Source organism: Oncorhynchus masou, chromosome 5, assembly GCF_036934945.1.
Source record: "Oncorhynchus masou masou isolate Uvic2021 chromosome 5, UVic_Omas_1.1, whole genome shotgun sequence".
Classification (NCBI taxonomy): Eukaryota; Metazoa; Chordata; class Actinopteri; order Salmoniformes; family Salmonidae; genus Oncorhynchus; species Oncorhynchus masou.
Genome location: NC_088216.1, coordinates 92,239,634 through 92,262,998, shown reverse-complemented (window position 1 = coordinate 92,262,998; position 23,365 = coordinate 92,239,634). Strand labels below are relative to the sequence as shown.

Sequence of the window (23,365 nt, the reverse complement as noted above, 5' to 3'; positions counted from 1 at the left end):
GTCTAATACTACTATGTGTAGCTGATATCTATCAGTCTAATACTGCTATGTGTAGCTGATATCTATCAGTCTAATACTGCTATGTGTAGCTGATATCTACCAGTCTAATACTACTATGTGTAGCTGATATCTATCAGTCTAATACTGCTATGTGTAGCTGATATCTATCAGTCTAATACTACTATGTGTAGCTGATATCTATCAGTCTAATACTGCTATGTGTAGCTGATATCTATCAGTCTAATACTACTATGTGTAGCTGATATCTATCAGTCTAATACTGTTATGTGTAGCTGATATCTATCAGTCTAATACTGCTATGTGTAGCTGATATCTACCAGTCTAATACTACTATGTGTAGCTGATATCTATCAGTCTAATACTGCTATGTGTAGCTGATATCTAGCAGTCTAATACTACTATGTGTAGCTGATATCTATCAGTCTAATACTGCTATGTGTAGCTGATATCTATCAGTCTAATACTGCTATGTGTAGCTGATATCTACCAGTCTAATACTACTATGTGTAGCTGATATCTATCAGTCTAATACTGCTATGTGTAGCTGATATCTATCAGTCTAATACTACTATGTGTAGCTGATATCTATCAGTCTAATACTGCTATGTGTAGCTGATATCTATCCGTCTAATACTACTATGTGTAGCTGATATCTACCAGTCTAATACTACTATGTGTAGCTGATATCTACCAGTCTAATACTACTATGTGTAGCTGATATCTATCAGTCTAATACTACTATGTGTAGCTGATATCTATCAGTCTAATACTACTATGTGTAGCTGATATCTATCAGTCTAATACTACTATGTGTAGCTGATATCTATCAGTCTAATACTGTTATGTGTAGCTGATATCTATCAGTCTAATACTACTATGTGTAGCTGATATCTATCAGTCTAATACTGCTATGTGTAGCTGATATCTACCAGTCTAATACTGCTATGTGTAGCTGATATCTATCAGTCTAATACTGCTATGTGTAGCTGATATCTACCAGTCTAATACTGCTATGTGTAGCTGATATCTATCAGTCTAATAATGTTATGTGTAGCTGATATCTATCAGTCTAATACTACTATGTGTAGCTGATATCTATCAGTCTAATACTGCTATGTGTAGCTGATATCTACCAGTCTAATACTACTATGTGTAGCTGATATCTATCAGTCTAATACTGCTATGTGTAGCTGATATCTATCAGTCTAATACTACTATGTGTAGCTGATATCTATCAGTCTAATACTGCTATGTGTAGCTGATATCTATCCGTCTAATACTACTATGTGTAGCTGATATCTACCAGTCTAATACTACTATGTGTAGCTGATATCTACCAGTCTAATACTACTATGTGTAGCTGATATCTATCAGTCTAATACTACTATGTGTAGCTGATATCTATCAGTCTAATACTACTATGTGTAGCTGATATCTATCAGTCTAATACTACTATGTGTAGCTGATATCTATCAGTCTAATACTGTTATGTGTAGCTGATATCTATCAGTCTAATACTACTATGTGTAGCTGATATCTATCAGTCTAATACTGCTATGTGTAGCTGATATCTACCAGTCTAATACTGCTATGTGTAGCTGATATCTATCAGTCTAATACTGCTATGTGTAGCTGATATCTACCAGTCTAATACTGCTATGTGTAGCTGATATCTATCAGTCTAATAATGTTATGTGTAGCTGATATCTATCAGTCTAATACTACTATGTGTAGCTGATATCTATCAGTCTAATACTGCTATGTGTAGCTGATATCTACCAGTCTAATACTACTATGTGTAGCTGATATCTATCAGTCTAATACTGCTATGTGTAGCTGATATCTATCAGTCTAATACTACTATGTGTAGCTGATATCTATCAGTCTAATACTGCTATGTGTAGCTGATATCTATCAGTCTAATACTGCTATGTGTAGCTGATATCTACCAGTCTAATACTACTATGTGTAGCTGATATCTATCAGTCTAATAATGTTATGTGTAGCTGATATCTATCAGTCTAATACTACTATGTGTAGCTGATATCTATCAGTCTAATACTGCTATGTGTAGCTGATATCTACCAGTCTAATACTACTATGTGTAGCTGATATCTATCAGTCTAATACTGCTATGTGTAGCTGATATCTATCAGTCTAATACTACTATGTGTAGCTGATATCTATCAGTCTAATACTGCTATGTGTAGCTGATATCTATCCGTCTAATACTACTATGTGTAGCTGATATCTACCAGTCTAATACTGCTATGTGTAGCTGATATCTACCAGTCTAATACTACTATGTGTAGCTGATATCTATCAGTCTAATACTGCTATGTGTAGCTGATATCTATCAGTCTAATACTACTATGTGTAGCTGATATCTATCAGTCTAATACTGCTATGTGTAGCTGATATCTATCAGTCTAATACTGCTATGTGTAGCTGATATCTACCAGTCTAATACTACTATGTGTAGCTGATATCTATCAGTCTAATAATGCTATGTGTAGCTGATATCTATCAGTCTAATACTACTATGTGTAGCTGATATCTATCAGTCTAATACTGCTATGTGTAGCTGATATCTACCAGTCTAATACTACTATGTGTAGCTGATATCTATCAGTCTAATACTGCTATGTGTAGCTGATATCTATCAGTCTAATACTACTATGTGTAGCTGATATCTATCAGTCTAATACTGCTATGTGTAGCTGATATCTATCCGTCTAATACTACTATGTGTAGCTGATATCTACCAGTCTAATACTACTATGTGTAGCTGATATCTACCAGTCTAATACTACTATGTGTAGCTGATATCTACCAGTCTAATACTACTATGTGTAGCTGATATCTACCAGTCTAATACTACTATGTGTAGCTGATATCTATCAGTCTAATACTACTATGTGTAGCTGATATCTATCAGTCTAATACTACTATGTGTAGCTGATATCTATCAGTCTAATACTGTTATGTGTAGCTGATATCTATCAGTCTAATACTACTATGTGTAGCTGATATCTATCAGTCTAATACTGCTATGTGTAGCTGATATCTACCAGTCTAATACTGCTATGTGTAGCTGATATCTATCAGTCTAATACTGCTATGTGTAGCTGATATCTACCAGTCTAATACTGCTATGTGTAGCTGATATCTATCAGTCTAATACTACTATGTGTAGCTGCTATCTATCAGTCTAATACTGCTATGTGTAGCTGATATCTACCAGTCTAATACTGCTATGTGTAGCTGATATCTATCAGTCTAATACTGTTATGTGTAGCTGATATCTATCAGTCTAATACTACTATGTGTAGCTGATATCTATCAGTCTAATACTGCTATGTGTAGCTCATATCTATCAGTCTAATACTGCTATGTGTAGCTGATATCTATCAGTCTAATAATGCTATGTGTAGCTGATATCTATCAGTCTAATACTACTATGTGTAGCTGATATCTATCAGTCTAATACTGCTATGTGTAGCTGATATCTATCAGTCTAATACTACTATGTGTAGCTGATATCTATCAGTCTAATACTACTATGTGTAGCTGATATCTATCAGTCTAATACTGCTATGTGTAGCTGATATCTATCAGTCTAATACTGTTATGTGTAGCTGATATCTACCAGTCTAATACTACTATGTGTAGCTGATATCTATCAGTCTAATACTGCTATGTGTAGCTGATATCTACCAGTCTAATACTGCTATGTGTAGCTGATATCTATCAGTCGAATACTGCTATGTGTAGCTGATATCTACCAGTCTAATACTGCTATGTGTAGCTGATATCTATCAGTCTAATAATGTTATGTGTAGCTGATATCTATCAGTCTAATACTACTATGTGTAGCTGATATCTATCAGTCTAATACTGCTATGTGTAGCTGATATCTACCAGTCTAATACTACTATGTGTAGCTGATATCTATCAGTCTAATACTGCTATGTGTAGCTGATATCTATCAGTCTAATACTACTATGTGTAGCTGATATCTATCAGTCTAATACTGCTATGTGTAGCTGATATCTATCAGTCTAATACTGCTATGTGTAGCTGATATCTACCAGTCTAATACTACTATGTGTAGCTGATATCTATCAGTCTAATAATGTTATGTGTAGCTGATATCTATCAGTCTAATACTACTATGTGTAGCTGATATCTATCAGTCTAATACTGCTATGTGTAGCTGATATCTACCAGTCTAATACTACTATGTGTAGCTGATATCTATCAGTCTAATACTGCTATGTGTAGCTGATATCTATCAGTCTAATACTACTATGTGTAGCTGATATCTATCAGTCTAATACTGCTATGTGTAGCTGATATCTATCCGTCTAATACTACTATGTGTAGCTGATATCTACCAGTCTAATACTGCTATGTGTAGCTGATATCTACCAGTCTAATACTACTATGTGTAGCTGATATCTATCAGTCTAATACTGCTATGTGTAGCTGATATCTATCAGTCTAATACTACTATGTGTAGCTGATATCTATCAGTCTAATACTGCTATGTGTAGCTGATATCTATCAGTCTAATACTGCTATGTGTAGCTGATATCTACCAGTCTAATACTACTATGTGTAGCTGATATCTATCAGTCTAATACTGCTATGTGTAGCTGATATCTATCAGTCTAATACTACTATGTGTAGCTGAAATCTATCAGTCTAATACTGCTATGTGTAGCTGATATCTATCCGTCTAATACTACTATGTGTAGCTGATATCTACCAGTCTAATACTACTATGTGTAGCTGATATCTACCAGTCTAATACTACTATGTGTAGCTGATATCTACCAGTCTAATACTACTATGTGTAGCTGATATCTACCAGTCTAATACTACTATGTGTAGCTGATATCTATCAGTCTAATACTACTATGTGTAGCTGATATCTATCAGTCTAATACTACTATGTGTAGCTGATATCTATCAGTCTAATACTGTTATGTGTAGCTGATATCTATCAGTCTAATACTACTATGTGTAGCTGATATCTATCAGTCTAATACTGCTATGTGTAGCTGATATCTACCAGTCTAATACTGCTATGTGTAGCTGATATCTATCAGTCTAATACTATGTGTAGCTGATATCTATCAGTCTAATACTGCTATGTGTAGCTGATATCTACCAGTCTAATACTGCTATGTGTAGCTGATATCTATCAGTCTAATACTACTATGTGTAGCTGATATCTATCAGTCTAATACTGCTATGTGTAGCTGATATCTATCCAGTCTATCAGTCTACTGCTATGTGTAGCTGATATCTATCAGTCTAATACTGTTATGTGTAGCTGATATCTATCAGTCTAATACTACTATGTGTAGCTGATATCTATCAGTCTAATACTGCTATGTGTAGCTGATATCTATCAGTCTAATACTGCTATGTGTAGCTGATATCTATCAGTCTAATAATGCTATGTGTAGCTGATATCTATCAGTCTAATACTACTATGTGTAGCTGATATCTATCAGTCTAATACTGCTATGTGTAGCTGATATCTATCAGTCTAATACTACTATGTGTAGCTGATATCTATCAGTCTAATACTACTATGTGTAGCTGATATCTATCAGTCTGATACTCTATGTGTAGCTGATATCATCAGTCTAATACTACTATGTGTAGCTGATATCTATCAGTCTAATACTGTTATGTGTAGCTGATATCTACAGTCTAGTCTGATATCTATCATAATACTATGTGTAGCTGATATCTATCTAATACTACTATGTGTAGCTGATATCTACCAGTCTAATGTGTATGCTGATATCTATCAGTCTAATACTACTATGTGTAGCTGATATCTATCAGTCTAATACTACTATGTGTAGCTGATATCTATCAGTCTAATACTACTATGTGTAGCTGATATCTACCAGTCTAATACTACTATGTGTAGCTGATATCTACCAGTCTAATACTACTATGTGTAGCTGATATCTACCAGTCTAATACTACTATGTGTAGCTGATATCTATCAGTCTAATACTACTATGTGTAGCTGATATCTATCAGTCTAATACTACTATGTGTAGCTGATATCTATCAGTCTAATACTGCTATGTGTAGCTGATATCTATCAGTCTAATACTACTATGTGTAGCTGATATCTATCAGTCTAATACTGCTATGTGTAGCTGATATCTATCAGTCTAATACTGCTATGTGTAGCTGATATCTATATCTACCATGTCTAATACTATCAGTCTATGTAATACTGCTATGTGTAGCTGATATCTATCAGTCTAATACTGCTATGTGTAGCTGATATCTATCAGTCTAATACTACTATGTGTAGCTGATATCTATCAGTCTAATACTGCTATGTGTAGCTGATATCTATCAGTCTAATACTACTATGTGTAGCTGATATCTACCAGTCTAATACTGCTATGTGTAGCTGATATCTATCAGTCTAATACTACTATGTGTAGCTGATATCTATCAGTCTAATACTGCTATGTGTAGCTGATATCTATCAGTCTAATACTACTATGTGTAGCTGATATCTATCAGTCTAATACTGCTATGTGTAGCTGATATCTATCAGTCTAATACTACTATGTGTAGCTGATATCTACCAGTCTAATACTGCTATGTGTAGCTGATATCTATCAGTCTAATACTGCTATGTGTAGCTGATATCTATCAGTCTAATACTGCTATGTGTAGCTGATATCTATCAGTCTAATACTACTATGTGTAGCTGATATCTATCAGTCTAATACTGCTATGTGTAGCTGATATCTATCAGTCTAATACTGCTATGTGTAGCTGATATCTATCAGTCTAATACTGCTATGTGTAGCTGATATCTATCAGTCTAATACTGCTATGTGTAGCTGATATCTATCAGTCTAATACTGCTATGTGTAGCTGATATCTATCAGTCTAATACTGCTATGTGTAGCTGATATCTATCAGTCTAATACTACTATGTGTAGCTGATATCTATCAGTCTAATACTGCTATGTGTAGCTGATATCTATCAGTCTAATACTACTATGTGTAGCTGATATCTACCAGTCTAATACTGCTATGTGTAGCTGATATCTATCAGTCTAATACTGCTATGTGTAGCTGATATCTATCAGTCTAATACTGCTATGTGTAGCTGATATCTATCAGTCTAATACTACTATGTGTAGCTGATATCTATGTCTAATACTGTAGCTGATATCTATCAGTCTAATACTCTATGTGTAGCTGATATCTATCAGTCTAATACTGCTATGTGTAGCTGATATCTATCAGTCTAATACTGCTATGTGTAGCTGATATCTATCAGTCTAATACTGCTATGTGTAGCTGATATCTATCAGTCTAATACTGCTATGTGTAGCTGATATCTATCAGTCTAATACTACTATGTGTAGCTGATATCTATAGGTCTAATACTACTATGTGTAGCTGATATCTATCAGTCTAATACTGCTATGTGTAGCTGATATCTATCAGTCTAATACTGCTATGTGTAGCTGATATCTATCAGTCTAATACTGCTATGTGTAGCTGATATCTATCAGTCTAATACTGCTATGTGTAGCTGATATCTATCAGTCTAATACTGCTATGTGTAGCTGATATCTATCAGTCTAATACTGCTATGTGTAGCTGATATCTATCAGTCTAATACTGCTATGTGTAGCTGATATCTAACAGTCTAATACTGCTATGTGTAGCTGATATCTACCAGTCTAATACTGTCTGATATCTATCTGCTATGTGTAGCTGATATCTATCAGTCTAATACTGCTATGTGTAGCTGATATCTATCAGTCTAATACTGATGTGTATGATATCTATCAGTCTAATACTGCTATGTGTAGCTGATATCTATCAGTCTAATACTACTATGTGTAGCTGATATCTATCAGTCTAATACTGCTATGTGTAGCTGATATCTATCAGTCTATATCTATACTACTGCTATGTGTAGCTGATATCTATCAGTCTAATACTGCTATGTGTAGCTGATATCTATCAGTCTAATACTACTATGTGTAGCTGATATCTATCAGTCTAATACTACTATGTGTAGCTGATATCTATCAGTCTAATACTGCTATGTGTAGCTGATATCTATCAGTCTAATACTGCTATGTGTAGCTGATATCTATCAGTCTAATACTACTATGTGTAGCTGATATCTATCAGTCTAATACTACTATGTGTAGCTGATATCTATCAGTCTAATACTACTATGTGTAGCTGATATCTATCAGTCTAATACTGCTATGTGTATGTGTAGCTGATATCTATCAGTCTAATACTGCTATGTGTAGCTGATATCTATCAGTCTAATACTGCTATGTGTAGCTGATATCTATCAGTCTAATACTACTATGTGTAGCTGATATCTATCAGTCTAATACTGCTATGTGTAGCTGATATCTATCAGTCTAATACTGCTATGTGTAGCTGATATCTATCAGTCTAATACTGTGTAGCTATATCTATCAGTCTAATACTACTATGTGTAGCTGATATCTATCAGTCTAATACTGCTATGTGTAGCTGATATCTATCAGTCTAATACTGCTATGTGTAGCTGATATCTATCAGTCTAATACTACTATGTGTAGCTGATATCTATCAGTCTAATACTGCTATGTGTAGCTGATATCTATCAGTCTAATACTACTATGTGTAGCTGATATCTATCAGTCTAATACTGCTATGTGTAGCTGATATCTATCAGTCTAATACTACTATGTGTAGCTGATATCTATCAGTCTAATACTACTATGTGTAGCTGATATCTATCAGTCTAATACTGCTATGTGTAGCTGATATCTATCAGTCTAATACTACTATGTGTAGCTGATATCTATCAGTCTAATACTACTATGTGTAGCTGATATCTATCAGTCTAATACTACTATGTGTAGCTGATATCTATCAGTCTAATACTACTATGTGTAGCTGATATCTATCAGTCTAATACTACTATGTGTAGCTGATATCTATCAGTCTAATACTGCTATGTGTAGCTGATATCTATCAGTCTAATACTGCTATGTGTAGCTGATATCTATCAGTCTGATATCTATCAGTCTAATACTGCTATGTGTAGCTGATATCTATCAGTCTAATCTATCTCTAATACTATGTGTAGCTGATATCTATCAGTCTAATACTACTATGTGTAGCTGATATCTATCAGTCTAATACTACTATGTGTAGCTGATATCTATCAGTCTAATACTGCTATGTGTAGCTGATATCTATCAGTCTAACACTACTATGTGTAGCTGATATCTATCAGTCTAATACTGTTATGTGTAGCTGATATCTATCAGTCTAATACTGCTATGTGTAGCTGATATCTATCAGTCTAATACTACTATGTGTAGCTGATATCTATCAGTCTAATACTGCTATGTGTAGCTGATATCTATCAGTCTAATACTACTATGTGTAGCTGATATCTATCAGTCTAATACTGCTATGTGTAGCTGATATCTATCAGTCTAATACTACTATGTGTAGCTGATATCTACCAGTCTAATACTACTATGTGTAGCTGATATCTATCAGTCTAATACTGCTATGTGTAGCTGATATCTATCAGTCTAATGTCTCAGCCTCCAGTATTTATGCTGCAGTAGTTTATATGTCGGGGAACAAGGGTCAGTTTGTTATATCTGGAGTCCTGTGTGAATCTAAGTGTGCGTTCTCTAATTCTCTCCTTCTCTCTTTCTTTCTCTCTCTCGGAGGACCTGAGCCCCAGGACCAAGCCCCAGGACCATGCTCCAGGACTACCTGACATGATGACTCCTTGCTGTCCCCAGTCCACCTGGCCGCGCTGCTGCTCCAGTTTCAACTGACCTGAGCCCTAGGACCATGCCCCAGGACTACCTGACATGATGACTCCTTGCTGTCCCCAGTCCACCTGACCGTGCTGCTGCTCCAGTTTCAAATGTTCTGCCTTATTATTATTCAACCATGCTGGTCATTTATGAACATTTGAACATCTTGGCCATGTTCTGTTATAATCTCCACCCGGCACAGCCAGAAGAGGACTGGCCACCCCACATAGCCTGGTTCCTCTTTAGATTTCTTCCTAGGTTTTGGCCTTTCTAGGGAGTTTTTCCTAGCCACTATGCTTCTACACCTGCATTGCTTGCTGTTTGGGGTTTTAGGGTGGGTTTCTGTACAGCACTTTGAGATATCAGCTGATGTACGAAGGGCTATATAAATAAATTACATGTTATTTGATTTGATTTGACATTGGCCTATGTCTCCTCTCGAGCTGCATGGAATATCAGATCTCAACAATGATTGGAGAAGTGTTCATCACCAGTAAACTACCACATCCTGATGATACATCTTTTCAACATGACAGACAGGTTGGAATGTCAGAGAGAGACAGGTCGGAATGTCTGACTGAGACAGGTCGGAACGTCTGACTGAGACAGGTCGGAACGTCTGACTGAGACAGGTCGGAACGTCTGACTGAGACAGGTCGGAACAGTCTGACTGAGACAGGTCGGAACGTCTGACTGAGACAGGTCGGAACGCCTGACTGAGACAGGTCGGAACGCCTGACTGAGACAGGTCGGAACGCCTGACTGAGACAGGTCGGAACGCCTGACTGAGACAGGTCGGAACGCCTGACTGAGACAGGTCGGAATGTCTGACTGAGACAGGTCGGAACGCCTGACTGAGACAGGTCGGAACGCCTGACTGAGACAGGTCGGAACGTCTGACTGAGACAAGTCGGGAACGTCTGACTGAGACAGGTCGGAACGCCTGACTGAGACAGGTCGGATTGTCTGGCTGAGACAGGTCGGATTGTCTGGCTGAGACAGGTTGGTATGTCTGATGAAAACAGGTTGGAATGTCTGACTGAAATGTATTGATAAAATGCAGGACATGATTGTTTGGTTGCCAACAATGGCCCAACTTAATTAGCATTTCATATTTTTTACCTACCCTTGCCCCGCTTGTTATTTATTTTTATCTGTTATTTAACTTGGTAAGTCAGTTAAGAGCAAATTCTTATTTTCAGTGACTGCCTTGGAACAGTGGGTGAACTGCCTTGTTCAGTGGCAAAACGACAGATTTCTACCTTGTCAGCTCTGGGATTTGATCTTCCAACCTTTCGGTTACTGGTCCAACGCTCTAACCACTAGGCTACCTATGTCAGAAATTTTGCACATTGATAGCTTATTACATATTATGCACATTGATAGCTTGTTAGATATTATTCACATTGATAGCTTATTAGATATTATGCACATTGATAGCTTGTTAGATATTATGCACATTGATAGCTTGTTAGATATTATGCACATTGATAGCTTGCTGGCAAATGTCCTCGCCTATTGATGTATCATAGTAGCAGGCTAACAGGAGGCAAAAGTAATCTAAATGATCAGGCTAATAGGAGGCAGAAGTAATCTAAATGATCAGGCTAATAGGAGGCAGAAGTAATCTAAATGATCAGGCTAATAGGAGGCAGAAGTAATCTAAATGAGCAGGCTAATAGGAGGCAGAAGTAATCTAAATGAGCAGGCTAATAGGAGGCAGAAGTAATCTAAATTATCAGGCTAATAGGAGGCAGAAGTAATATAAATAATCAGACTGAATCAGGCCAAGAGAAGTGATTGTGTGAAATTATGAAGCGAATGGATGGAGAAATATACAGTATCGCTCTATCCAATCAGAGCAGCATGATCAACGAACAGCCCGCCCTTCTCTTTACAGACAGGCAAACTAGCCACCTGAGTTATTTAGACAACTTAGCACCTCGCTCTGGATTGAGTGATATGAAAAGCTGTGCGCTGGCACCAGCAAAAGCATTTTGTAAAGAGAGAGAGAGGGGAGGAGCATCTGATGGAGATCAGTAAAGTAGGCCTACATAACTTACTGTAGGAAAACAATTAGTTATTTAGAGACATAGGTTCAGTCATTACCGACGGAAATGTAGAACGTGGACATCCCCAAGTATTACTGAAGCTGTTAGAGCAGTAGACAGAGACAGGACTATACGTACCAACATGGTTCTCCACATCATTGATGTAGAAGGTAGGAGCGGGCATGGACATCCCCAGACCGTCCTTCTTCAGAACCAGGATCGGTTCGTTAAAACCAACCTCTTCCAGGTAGTCCATCGTCAGCTGACTGCCGTTCAGCTTCACCACAATGTCCTCAGAGCTGTAAGACATAGATTACATTACAGTGCCTTCAGAAAGTATTCATACCCCTTGACTTATTACACATTGTGTTACAGCCTGAATTCAAAAATGGTCTAAATTGTTTTTTTTCCTCACCCATTTAAACATAATGACAAAGTGAAAACATGTTTAAATGTTTTTGCAAATTTATTGAAAATTAAATACATAAATACTATTCACAACACTGAGTCAATACATGTTAGAATCACCTTAGGCAGGGATTACAGGTGTGAGTTATTTCTGCGTAAGTCTCTAAGAGCTTTCCACACCTGGATTGTACAATATTTGCACATTATTTATTTTTTATTCTTCAAGCTCTCACAAATTGGTTGTTGATCATTGCTAGAAGGCCATTTTATTTGTATTTGTATTTATAATGGATCCCCATTAGTTCCTGTCAAATCAGCAGCTACACTTCCTGGGGTTTATTATGGATCCCCATTAATTCCTGCCAAGGCAGCAGCTACTCTTCCTGAGGTTTATAATGGATCCCCATTAGTTCCTACCAAGGCAGCAGCTATTCTTCCTGGGGTTTATTATGGATCCCCATTAATTCCTGCCAAGGAAGCAGCTACTCTTCCTGGGGTTTAGATAGTAGCTACTAACAATTGGATACCACAAAATTGGGCAGAAAAGGGATAAAAAAATGTACATTAATTTCTTTTTTAAAGATGTCTGAGTGTTGGAGCATGCCCCTGGCTATCTATCAGTAAATGGTGTCTGAGTGTTGGAGCTTGCCCCTGGCTATCTATCAGTAAAGATCTGAGTGTTGGAGCTTGCCCCTGGCTATCTATCAGTAAAGATCTGAGTGTTGGAGCTTGCCCCTGGCTATCTATCAGTAAAGATGTCTGAGTGTTGGAGCTTGCCCCTGGCTATCTATCTGTAAAGATGTCTGAGTGTTGGAGCTTGCCCCTGGCTATCTATCTGTAAAGATGTCTGAGTGTTGGAGAGTGCCCCTGGCTATCTATCTGTAAAGATGTCTATCAGAGTGTTGGAGTGTGCCCCTGGCTATCTATCAGTAAAGATGTCTGAGTGTTGGAGCATGCCCCTGGCTATCTATCTGTAAAGATGTCTGAGTGTTGGAGCATGCCCCTGGCTATCTATCTGTAAAGATGTCTGAGTGTTGGAGAGTGCCCCTGGCTATCTATCTGTAAAGATGTCTGTGTGTTGGAGCGTGCCCCTGGCTATCTATCAGTAAATGGTGTCTGAGTGTTGGAGCTTGCCCCTGGCTATCTATCAGTAAATGGTGTCTGAGTGTTGGAGCTTGCCCCTGGCTATCTATCAGTAAAGATCTGAGTGTTGGAGCATGCCCCTGGCTATCTATCAGTAAATATCTGAGTGTTGGAGCATGCCCCTGGCTATCTATCAGTAAATGGTGTCTGAGTGTTGGAGAGTGCCCCTGGCTATCTATCAGTAAAGATATCTGAGTGTTGGAGCTTGCCCCTGGCTATCTATCAGTAAATGGTGTCTGAGTGTTGGAGAGAGCCCCTGGGTATCTATCTGTAAAGATGTCTGTGTGTTGGAGCGTGCCCCTGGCTATCTATCAGTAAATGGTGTCTGAGTGTTGGAGCATGCCCCTGGCTATCTATCAGTAAAGATCTGAGTGTTGGAGCATGCCCCTGGCTATCTATCAGTAAAGATCTGTGTTGGAGCTTGCCCCTGGCTATCTATCTGTAAAGATGTCTGAGTGTTGAAGAGTGCCCCTGGCTATCTATCAGTAAAGATGTCTGAGTGTTGGAGCTTGCCCCTGGCTATCTATCAGTAAATGGTGTCTGAGTGTTGGAGCATGTCCCTGGCTATCTATCAGTAAAGATGTCTGAGTGTTGGAGCATGTCCCTGGCTATCTATCAGTAAAGATGTCTGAGAGTTGGAGAGTGCCCCTGGCTATCTATCAGTAAATGGTGTCTGAGTGTTGGAGCATGTCCCTGGCTATCTATCAGTAAATGGTGTCTGAGTGTTGGAGAGTGCCCCTGGCTATCTATCAGTAAAGATCTGAGTGTTGGAGCATGCCCCTGGCTATCTATCAGTAAAGATCTGAGTGTTGGAGAGTGCCCCTGGCTATCTATCAGTAAATGGTGTCTGAGTGTTGGAGAGTGCCCCTGGGTATCTATCAGTAAAGATTTCTGAGTGTTGGAGCTTGCCCCTCGCTATCTATCACTAAATGGTGTCTGAGTGTTGGAGCATGCCCCTGGCTATCTATCAGTAAAGATCTGAGTGTTGGAGCATGCCCCTGGCTATCTATCAGTAAAGATCTAAGTGTTGGAGCATGCCCCTGGCTATCTATCAGTAAAGATGTCTGAGTGTTGGAGCTTGCCCCTGGCTATCTATCAGTAAATGGTGTCTGAGTGTTGGAGCATGCCCCTGGCTATCTATCAGTAAAGATCTGAGTGTTGGAGCATGCCCCTGTCTATCTATCTGTAAAGATGTCTGAGTGTTGGAGAGTGCCCCTGGCTTTCTATCTGTAAAGATGTCTGAGTGTTGGAGCATGTCCCTAGCTATCTATCTGTAAAGATGTCTGAGTGTTGGAGCATGCCCCTGGCTATCTATCAGTAAATGGTGTCTGAGTGTTGGAGCATGTCCCTGGCTATCTATAAGTAAATGGTTTCTGAGTGTTGGAGTGTGCCCCTGGCTATCTATCAGTAAAGATCTGAGTGTTGGAGCTTGCCCCTGGCTATCTATCTGTAAAGATGTCTGAGTGTTGGAGCTTGCCCCTGGCTATCTATCTGTAAAGATGTCTGAGTGTTGGAGCATGCCCCTGGCTATCTATCTGTAAAGATGTCTGAGTGTTGGAGAGTGCCCCTGGCTATCTATCTGTAAAGATGTCTGAGTGTTGGAGCATGCCCCTGGCTATCTATCTGTAAAGATGTCTGAGTGTTGGAGTGTGCCCCTGGCTATCTATCTGTAAAGATGTCTGAGTGTTGGAGCATGCCCCTGGCTATCTATCTGTAAAGATGTCTGAGTGTTGGAGCATGCCCCTGGCTATCTATCTGTAAAGATGTCTGAGTGTTGGAGAGTGCCCCTGGCTATCTATCTGTAAAGATGTCTGAGTGTTGGAGCATGCCCCTGGCTATCTATCTGTAAAGATGTCTGAGTGTTGGAGTGTGCCCCTGGATATCTATCTGTAAAGATGTCTGAGTGTTGGAGCTTGCCCCTGGCTATATATCAGTAAATATCTGAGTGTTGGAGCATGCCGTTGGCTATCTATCAGTAAAGATCTGTGTGTTGGAGCATGCCCCTGGCTATCTATCAGTAAAGATGTCTGAGTGTTGGAGCATGCCCCTGGCTATCTATCAGTAAAGATCTGAGTGTTGGAGCATGCCCCTGGCTATCTATCAGTAAAGATGTCTGTGTGTTGGAGCGTGCCCCTGGCTATCTATCAGTAAAGATCTGAGTGTTGGAGCATGCCCCTGGCTATCTATCAGTAAAGATGTCTGTGTGTTGGAGTGTGCCCCTGGCATTCTATCTGTAAAGATGTCTGTGTGTTGGAGCGTGCCCCTGGCTATCTATCAGTAAATGGTGTCTGAGTGTTGGAGCATGTCCCTGGCTATCTATCTGTAAAGATGTCTAAGTGTTGGAGCTTGCCCCTGGCTATCTATCAGTAAATGGTGTCTGAGTGTTGGAGCATGCCCCTGGCTATCTATCAGTAAAGATCTGAGTGTTGGAGCATGCCCCTGGCTATCTATCTGTAAAGATGTCTGAGTGTTGGAGAGTGCCCCTGGCTTTCTATCTGTAAAGATGTCTGAGTGTTGGAGCATGTCCCTAGCTATCTATCTGTAAAGATGTCTGAGTGTTGGAGCATGCCCCTGGCTATCTATCAGTAAATGGTGTCTGAGTGTTGGAGCATGTCCCTGGCTATCTATAAGTAAATGGTTTCTGAGTGTTGGAGTGTGCCCCTGGCTATCTATCAGTAAAGATCTGAGTGTTGGAGCTTGCCCCTGGCTATCTATCTGTAAAGATGTCTGAGTGTTGGAGCATGCCCCTGGCTATCTATCTGTAAAGATGTCTGAGTGTTGGAGCATGCCCCTGGCTATCTATCTGTAAAGATGTCTGAGTGTTGGAGAGTGCCCCTGGCTATCTATCTGTAAAGATGTCTGAGTGTTGGAGCATGCCCCTGGCTATCTATCTGTAAAGATGTCTGAGTGTTGGAGTGTGCCCCTGGCTATCTATCTGTAAAGATGTCTGAGTGTTGGAGCATGCCCCTGGCTATCTATCTGTAAAGATGTCTGAGTGTTGGAGTGTGCCCCTGGCTATCTATCTGTAAAGATGTCTGAGTGTTGGAGCTTGCCCCTGGCTATATATCAGTAAATATCTGAGTGTTGGAGCATGCCGTTGGCTATCTATCAGTAAAGATCTGTGTGTTGGAGCATGCCCATGGCTATCTATCAGTAAAGATGTCTGAGTGTTGGAGCATGCCCCTGGCTATCTATCAGTAAAGATGTCTGAGTGTTGGAGAGAGCCCCTGGCTATCTATCAGTAAAGATGTCTGTGTGTTGGAGCTTGCCCCTGGCTATCTATCAGTAAAGATGTCTGAGTGTTGGAGCATGCCCCTGGCTATCTATCAGTAAATGGTGTCTGAGTGATGCCGAAGGTTACATTAGGTGGAATCAGATAAGTCTCCTTATCACATAGAATTTGGTTCACAGATCTCATGGGGAAAAAAAGCCTCTAACCAGTGATATGTGTGTAGCAGGACCAAAGGTATACTATCTGATGCATCTATGTGGCTCAGACTGAGACCGGTGTCTTATGTTTTCAGAAATTAGGTATGGGAGAGAGGAAAGACCGTCTCGTCTGAGATTGTGGACCCATCCAGTGGCTTGGTAATGACCTGTATACTAGAGCAGACAAATCCAATGGCTTGGTAATGAACTGTATACCACACCAGACCCATCCAATGGCTTGGTAATGACCTGTATACTAGAGCAGACCCATCCAATGGCTTGGTAATGAACTGTATACTAGAGCAGACCCATCCAATGGCTTGGTAATGACCTGTATACTAGAGCAGACCCATCCAATGGCTTGGTAATGAACTGTATACTAGAGCAGACCCATCCAATGGCTTGGTAATGACCTGTATACTAGAACAGACCCATCCAATGGCTTGGTAATGACCTGTATACTAGAGCAGACCCATCCAATGGCTTGGTAATGAACTGTATACTAGAGCAGACCCATCCAATGGCTTGGTAATGACCTGTATACTAGAACAGACCCATCCAATGGCTTGGTAATGAACTGTATACTAGAGCAGACAAATCCAATGGCTTGGTAATGACCTGTATACAACACCAGACCCATCCATAAAGATGGGGTTCTACCTTACTACCAACACTGAGCCATACCCAACCATAAAGATGGGGTTCTACCTCACTACCAACACTGAGCCATACCCATCCATAAAGATGGGGTTCTACCTCACTACCAACACTGAGCCATACCCAACCATAAAGATGGGGTTCTACCTCCCCACCAACATTGAGACATACCCAACCATAAAGATGGGGTTCTACCTCACCACCAACACTGAGCCATACACAACCATAAAGATGGGGTTCTACCTCACCACCAACACTGAGCCATACCCAACCATACAGATGGGGTTCTATCTCACCAAAAACATTGAGCCATACCCAACCATAAAGATGGGGTTCTATCTCACCAAAAACATTGAGCCATACCCAACCATAAAGATGGGGTTCTATCTCACCAACAACATTGAGCCAGACCCAACCATAAAGATGGGGTTCTACCTCACCACCAACATACCCAATATCAGTCTCTGCCTTAGGTGAGCTATGCTGCTGTGTGGTACAGTGGTACTGGTGGTACAGTGGTACCGGTGGTACTGGTGGTACAGGTGGTACTGGTGGTACAGGTGGTACTGGTGGTACTGGTGGCACAGTGGTGCTGGTGGTACTGGTAGAACTGGTGGTACAGTGGTACTGGTGGTACCAGTGGTACTGGTGGTACAGTGGTACTGGTGGTACTGGTGGTACAGGTGGTACTGGTAGTACTGGTCGTACAGGTGGCACTGGTGGCACAGTGGTGCTGGTGGTACTGGTAGAACTGGTGGTACTGGTGGTACAGTGGTACTGGTGGTACTGGTAGAACTGGTGGTACTGGTGGTACAGTGGTACTGGTGGTGCAGTGGTACATTTACATTTACATTTAAGTCATTTAGCAGACGCTCTTATCCAGAGCGACTTACAAATTGGTGAATTCACCTTCTGACATCAGTGGAACAGCCACTTTACAATAGTGCATCTAAATCATTTAAGGGGGGGGTGAGAAGGATTGCTTTATCCTATCCTAGGTATTCCTTGAAGAGGTGGGGTTTCAGGTGTCTCCGGAAGGTGGTGATTGACTCCGCTGTCCTGGCGTCGTGAGGGAGTTTGTTCCACCATTGGGGGCCAGAGCAGCGAACAGTTTTGACTGGGCTGAGCGGGAACTGTACTTCCTCAGTGGTAGGGAGGCGAGCAGGCCAGAGATGGATGAACGCAGTGCCCTTGTTTGGGTGTAGGGCCTGATCAGAGCCTGGAGGTACTGCGGTGCCGTTCCCCTCACAGCTCCGTAGGCAAGCACCATGGTCTTGTAGCGGATGCGAGCTTCAACTGGAAGCCAGTGGAGAGAGCGGAGGAGCGGGGTGACGTGAGAGAACTTGGGAAGGTTGAACACCAGACGGGCTGCGGCGTTCTGGATGAGTTGTAGGGGTTTAATGGCACAGGCAGGGAGCCCAGCCAACAGCGAGTTGCAGTAATCCAGACGGGAGACTGGTACTGGTATTACAGTGGTACTGGTCGTACTGGTGGTACTGGTGGTACAGTGGTACTGGTGGTACAGTGGCACAGTGGTACTGGTGCTACAGTAGTACTGGTGGTCCAGCGGTACTGGTGTTACTGGTGGTACTGGTGGTACAGGTGGTACTGGTGGTACAGTGGCACAGTGGTACTGGTGGTACTGGTGCTACAGTGGTACTGGTGGTACAGCGGTACTGGTGTTACTGGTGGTACTGGTGCTACAGTTGTATTGGTGGTACAGCGGTACTGGTGTTACTGGTGGTACTGGTGGTACAGCGGTACTGGTGTTACTGGTGGTACAGCGGTAATGGTGTTACTGGTGGTACTGGTGGTACAGTGGCACAGTGGTACTGGTGCTACTGGTGCTACAGTGGTACTGGTGGTACAGCGGTACTGGTGGTACTGGTGCTACAGTGGTATTGGTGGTACAGCGGTACTGGTGTTACTGGTGTTACTGGTGCTACAGTGGTACTGGTGGTACAGCGGTACTGGTGGTACTGGTGGTACAGCGGTACTGGTGTTACTGGTGGTACTGGTGGTACAGCGGTACTGGTGTTACTGGTGGTACAGTGGCACAGTGGTACTGGTGGTACTGGTGCTACAGTGGTATTGGTGGTACAGTGGTACTGGTGCTACATTGTTACTGGTGGTACAGTGGTACTGGTGGTACTGGTGCTACAGTGGTACTGGTGGAACAGTGGTACTGGTGGTACTGGTGGTACAGGTGGTACTGGTGGTACTGGTGTTACTGGTGGTACTGGTGGTACAGCGGTACTGGTGTTACTGGTGGTACTGGTGGTACAGCGGTACTGGTGTTACTGGTGGTACTGGTGGTACAGTGGCACAGTGGTACTGGTGGTACTGGTGCTACAGTGGTACTGGTGGTACTGGTGCTACAGTGGTACTGGTGGCACAATGGTACTGGTGGTACTGGTGGTACAGTGGTACAGGTGGTACTGGTGGTACTGGTGGTACAGGTGGTACTGGTGGTACAGTGGCACAGTGGTACTGGTGGTACTGGTGCTACAGTGGTACTGGTGGTACAGCGGTACTGGTGTTACTGGTGGTACTGGTGCTACAGTGGTACTGGTGGTACAGCGGTACTGGTGTTACTGGTGGTACTGGTGATACAGCGGTACTGGTGTTACTGGTGGTACTGGTGGTACAGTGGCACAGTGGTACTGGTGGTACTGGTGCTACAGTGGTACTGGTGGTACTGGTGGTACTGGTACTACAGTGGTACTGGTGTTACAGTGGTACTGGTGGTACTGGTGCTACAGTGGTACTGGTGGCACAGTGGTACTGGTGGTGCTGGTGGTACAGTGGTACTGGTGGTACTGGTGCAACAGTGGTACTGGTGGTACTGGTGGTACAGTGGTACTGGTGGTACTGTGGTACTGGTGGTACTGGTGGTACAGTGGTACTGGTGGTACTGGTGCACAGTGGTACTGGTGGCACAGTGGTACTGGTGGTACAGTGGTACTGGTGGTAATGGTGCTACAGTGGTACTGGTGGCACAGTGGTACTGGTGGTAATGGTGCTACAGTGGTACTGGTGGCACAGTGGTACTGGTGGTACAGGTGGTACTGGTGGTACAGTGGTACTGGTGGTACAGTGGTACTGGTGGTACTGGTGGTACTGGTGGTACAGTGGTACTGGTGGTACAGTGGTACTGGTGCTACAGTGATACTGGTGGCACAGTGATACTGGTGTTACAGTGGTACTGGTGGTACTGGTGCTACAGTGGTACTGGTGGCACAGTGGTACTGGTGGTGCTGGTGGTACAGTGGTACTGGTGGTACAGTGGTACTGGTGGTGCTGGTGGTACTGTGGTGGTGGTACAGGTGGTGCTGGTGGTACAGTGGTACTGGTGGTACTGGTGGTATACTGGTGGCACAGTGGTACTGGTGGTACTGGTGGTACAGTGGTACTGGTGGTACTGGTGGTACAGTGGCACAGTGGTACTGGTGGTACTGGTGCTACAGTGGTACTGGTGGTACTGGTGGTACTGGTGGTACAGTGGTACTGGTGGTACAGTGGTACTGGTGGTACTGGTGCTACAGTGGTACTGGTGGCACAGTGGTACTGGTGGTGCTGGTGGTACAGTGGTACTGGTGGTACTGGTGCAACAGTGGTACTGGTGGTACTGGTGGTACAGTGGTACTGGTGGTACTGGTGGTACAGTGGTACTGGTGGTACTGGTGGTACAGTGGTACTGGTGGTACAGTGGTACTGGTGGTACTGGTGCTACAGTGGTACTGGTGGCACAGTGGTACTGGTGGTAATGGTGCTACAGTGGTACTGGTGGCACAGTGGTACTGGTGGTAATGGTGCTACAGTGGTACTGGTGGCACAGTGGTACTGGTGGTACAGGTGGTACTGGTGGTACAGTGGTACTGGTGGTGCTGGTGGTACAGTGGTACTGGTGGTACAGTGGTACTGGTGGTGCTGGTGGTACAGTGGTACTGGTGGCACAGTGGTACTGGTGGTAATGGTGCTACAGTGGTACTGGTGGCACAGTGGTACTGGTGGTACTGGTGGTACAGTGGTACTGGTGGTACTGGTGGTACAGTGGTACTGGTGGTACAGTGGTACTGGTGGTGCTGGTGGTACAGTGGTACTGGTGGTACAGTGGTACTGGTGGTACAGTGGTACTGGTGGTGCTGGTGGTACTGTGGTACTGGTGGTACAGGTGGTGCTGGTGGTACAGTGGTACTGGTGGTACTGGTGCTACAGTGGTACTGGTGGTACTGGTGCTACAGTGGTACTGGTGGTACTGATGGTACAGTGGTACTGGTGGTACTGGTGGTACAGTGGTACTGGTGGTACAGTGGTACCGGTGGTACTGGTGGTACTGGTGGTACAGTGGTACTGGTGTTACAGTGGTACTGGTGGTACTGGTGCTACAGTGGTACTGGTGGCACTGTTGATACAGTGGTACTGGTGGTACAGGTGGTACAGGTGGTACTGGTGGTACAGTGGTACTGGTGATACAGTGGTACTGGTGGTGCTGGTGGTACAGTGGTACTGGTGGTACAGTGATACTGGTGGTACTGGTGGTGCTGGTGGTACAGTGGTACTAGTGGTACAGTGGTACTGGTGGTACAGTGGTACTGGTGGTACTGGTGGTACAGTGGTACTGGTGGTACTGGTGGTACTGGTGGTAGAGTGGTACAGGTGGTACAGTGGTACTGGTGGTACTGGTGGTACTGGTGGTGCTGGTGGTACTGTTGGTACAGTGGTCCTGGTGGTCCTGGTGGTACAGTGGTCCTGGTGGTCCTGGTGGTACAGTGGTACTGGTGGTACAGTGGTACAGATGGTACTGGTGGTACAGGTGGTACTGGTTATACAGGTGGTACTGGTGGTACAGTGGTCCTGGTGGTACAGGTGGTACAGTGGTACTGGTGGTACAGGTGGTACTGGTGGTACAGTGGTACTGGTGGTACAGTGGTACTGGTGGTGACACGCTCTGATTTTGAACTGCAGTGTAATTAGATAATGCTGCACAGCAATCTCAACTGTGTTTCTATTTCCAATAGAGGTTTAGCTGGCGGGGAAACCTCTCAAACCCCTCCCTCAACAGACAGGTTCCTGGGGGTGTGACGAGTTCATCCAAGAAGACCAGGGTTGTGTGTTTCCCCACCGACATCACAGAAACACTGATGTTTTTCTGTGTTTTTGGGCCACCCAACCTCCATTAGGAATTGGAAGGAGATCTACAGGTCAACAGGGGCACTTCAACAACATGTGAACAAGGTGTTTCTCATGAACAGATACTCTACACTATTTAGTACCCCTGATCAGCCCTTCTCTTGGTACGACCTCCCCCACCATTTAGTACCCCTGATCAGCCCTTCTCTTGGTACAACCTCCCCCACCATTTAGTACCCCTGATCAGCACTTCTCTTGGTACAACCTCCCCCACCATTTAGTACCCCTGATCAGCCCTTCTCTTGGTACAACCTCCCCCACCATTTAGTACCCCTGATCAGCCCTTCTCTTGGTACAACCTCCCCCACCATTTAGTACCCCTGATCAGCCCTTCTCTTGGTACAACCTCCCCACCATTTAGTACCCCTGATCAGCCCTTCTCTTGGTACAACCTCCCCCACCATTTAGTACCCCTGATCAGCCCTTCTCTTGGTACAACCTCCCCACCATTTAGTACCCCTGATCAGCCCTTCTCTTGGTACAACCTCCCCCACCATTTAGTACCCCTGATCAGCCCTTCTCTTGGTACAACCTCCCCCACCATTTAGTACCCCTGATCAGCCCTTCTCTTGGTACAACCTCCCCACCATTTAGTAC

At 42.6% G+C, this 23,365-nt stretch overlaps 1 protein-coding gene across 1 annotated transcript in view; it reads right to left on the bottom strand.

Annotated features, from left to right (window-relative positions):
- Positions 1-23,365, bottom strand: part of LOC135540448 (lysine-specific demethylase phf2-like) — a 226,971-nt gene that overhangs the window by 134,943 nt on the left and 68,663 nt on the right. The window contains exon 4 of the mRNA XM_064967078.1: positions 12,077-12,237. Within this exon, the coding sequence (XP_064823150.1) occupies positions 12,077-12,237 (161 nt within the window). The remainder of the gene's footprint in view (positions 1-12,076; positions 12,238-23,365) is intronic.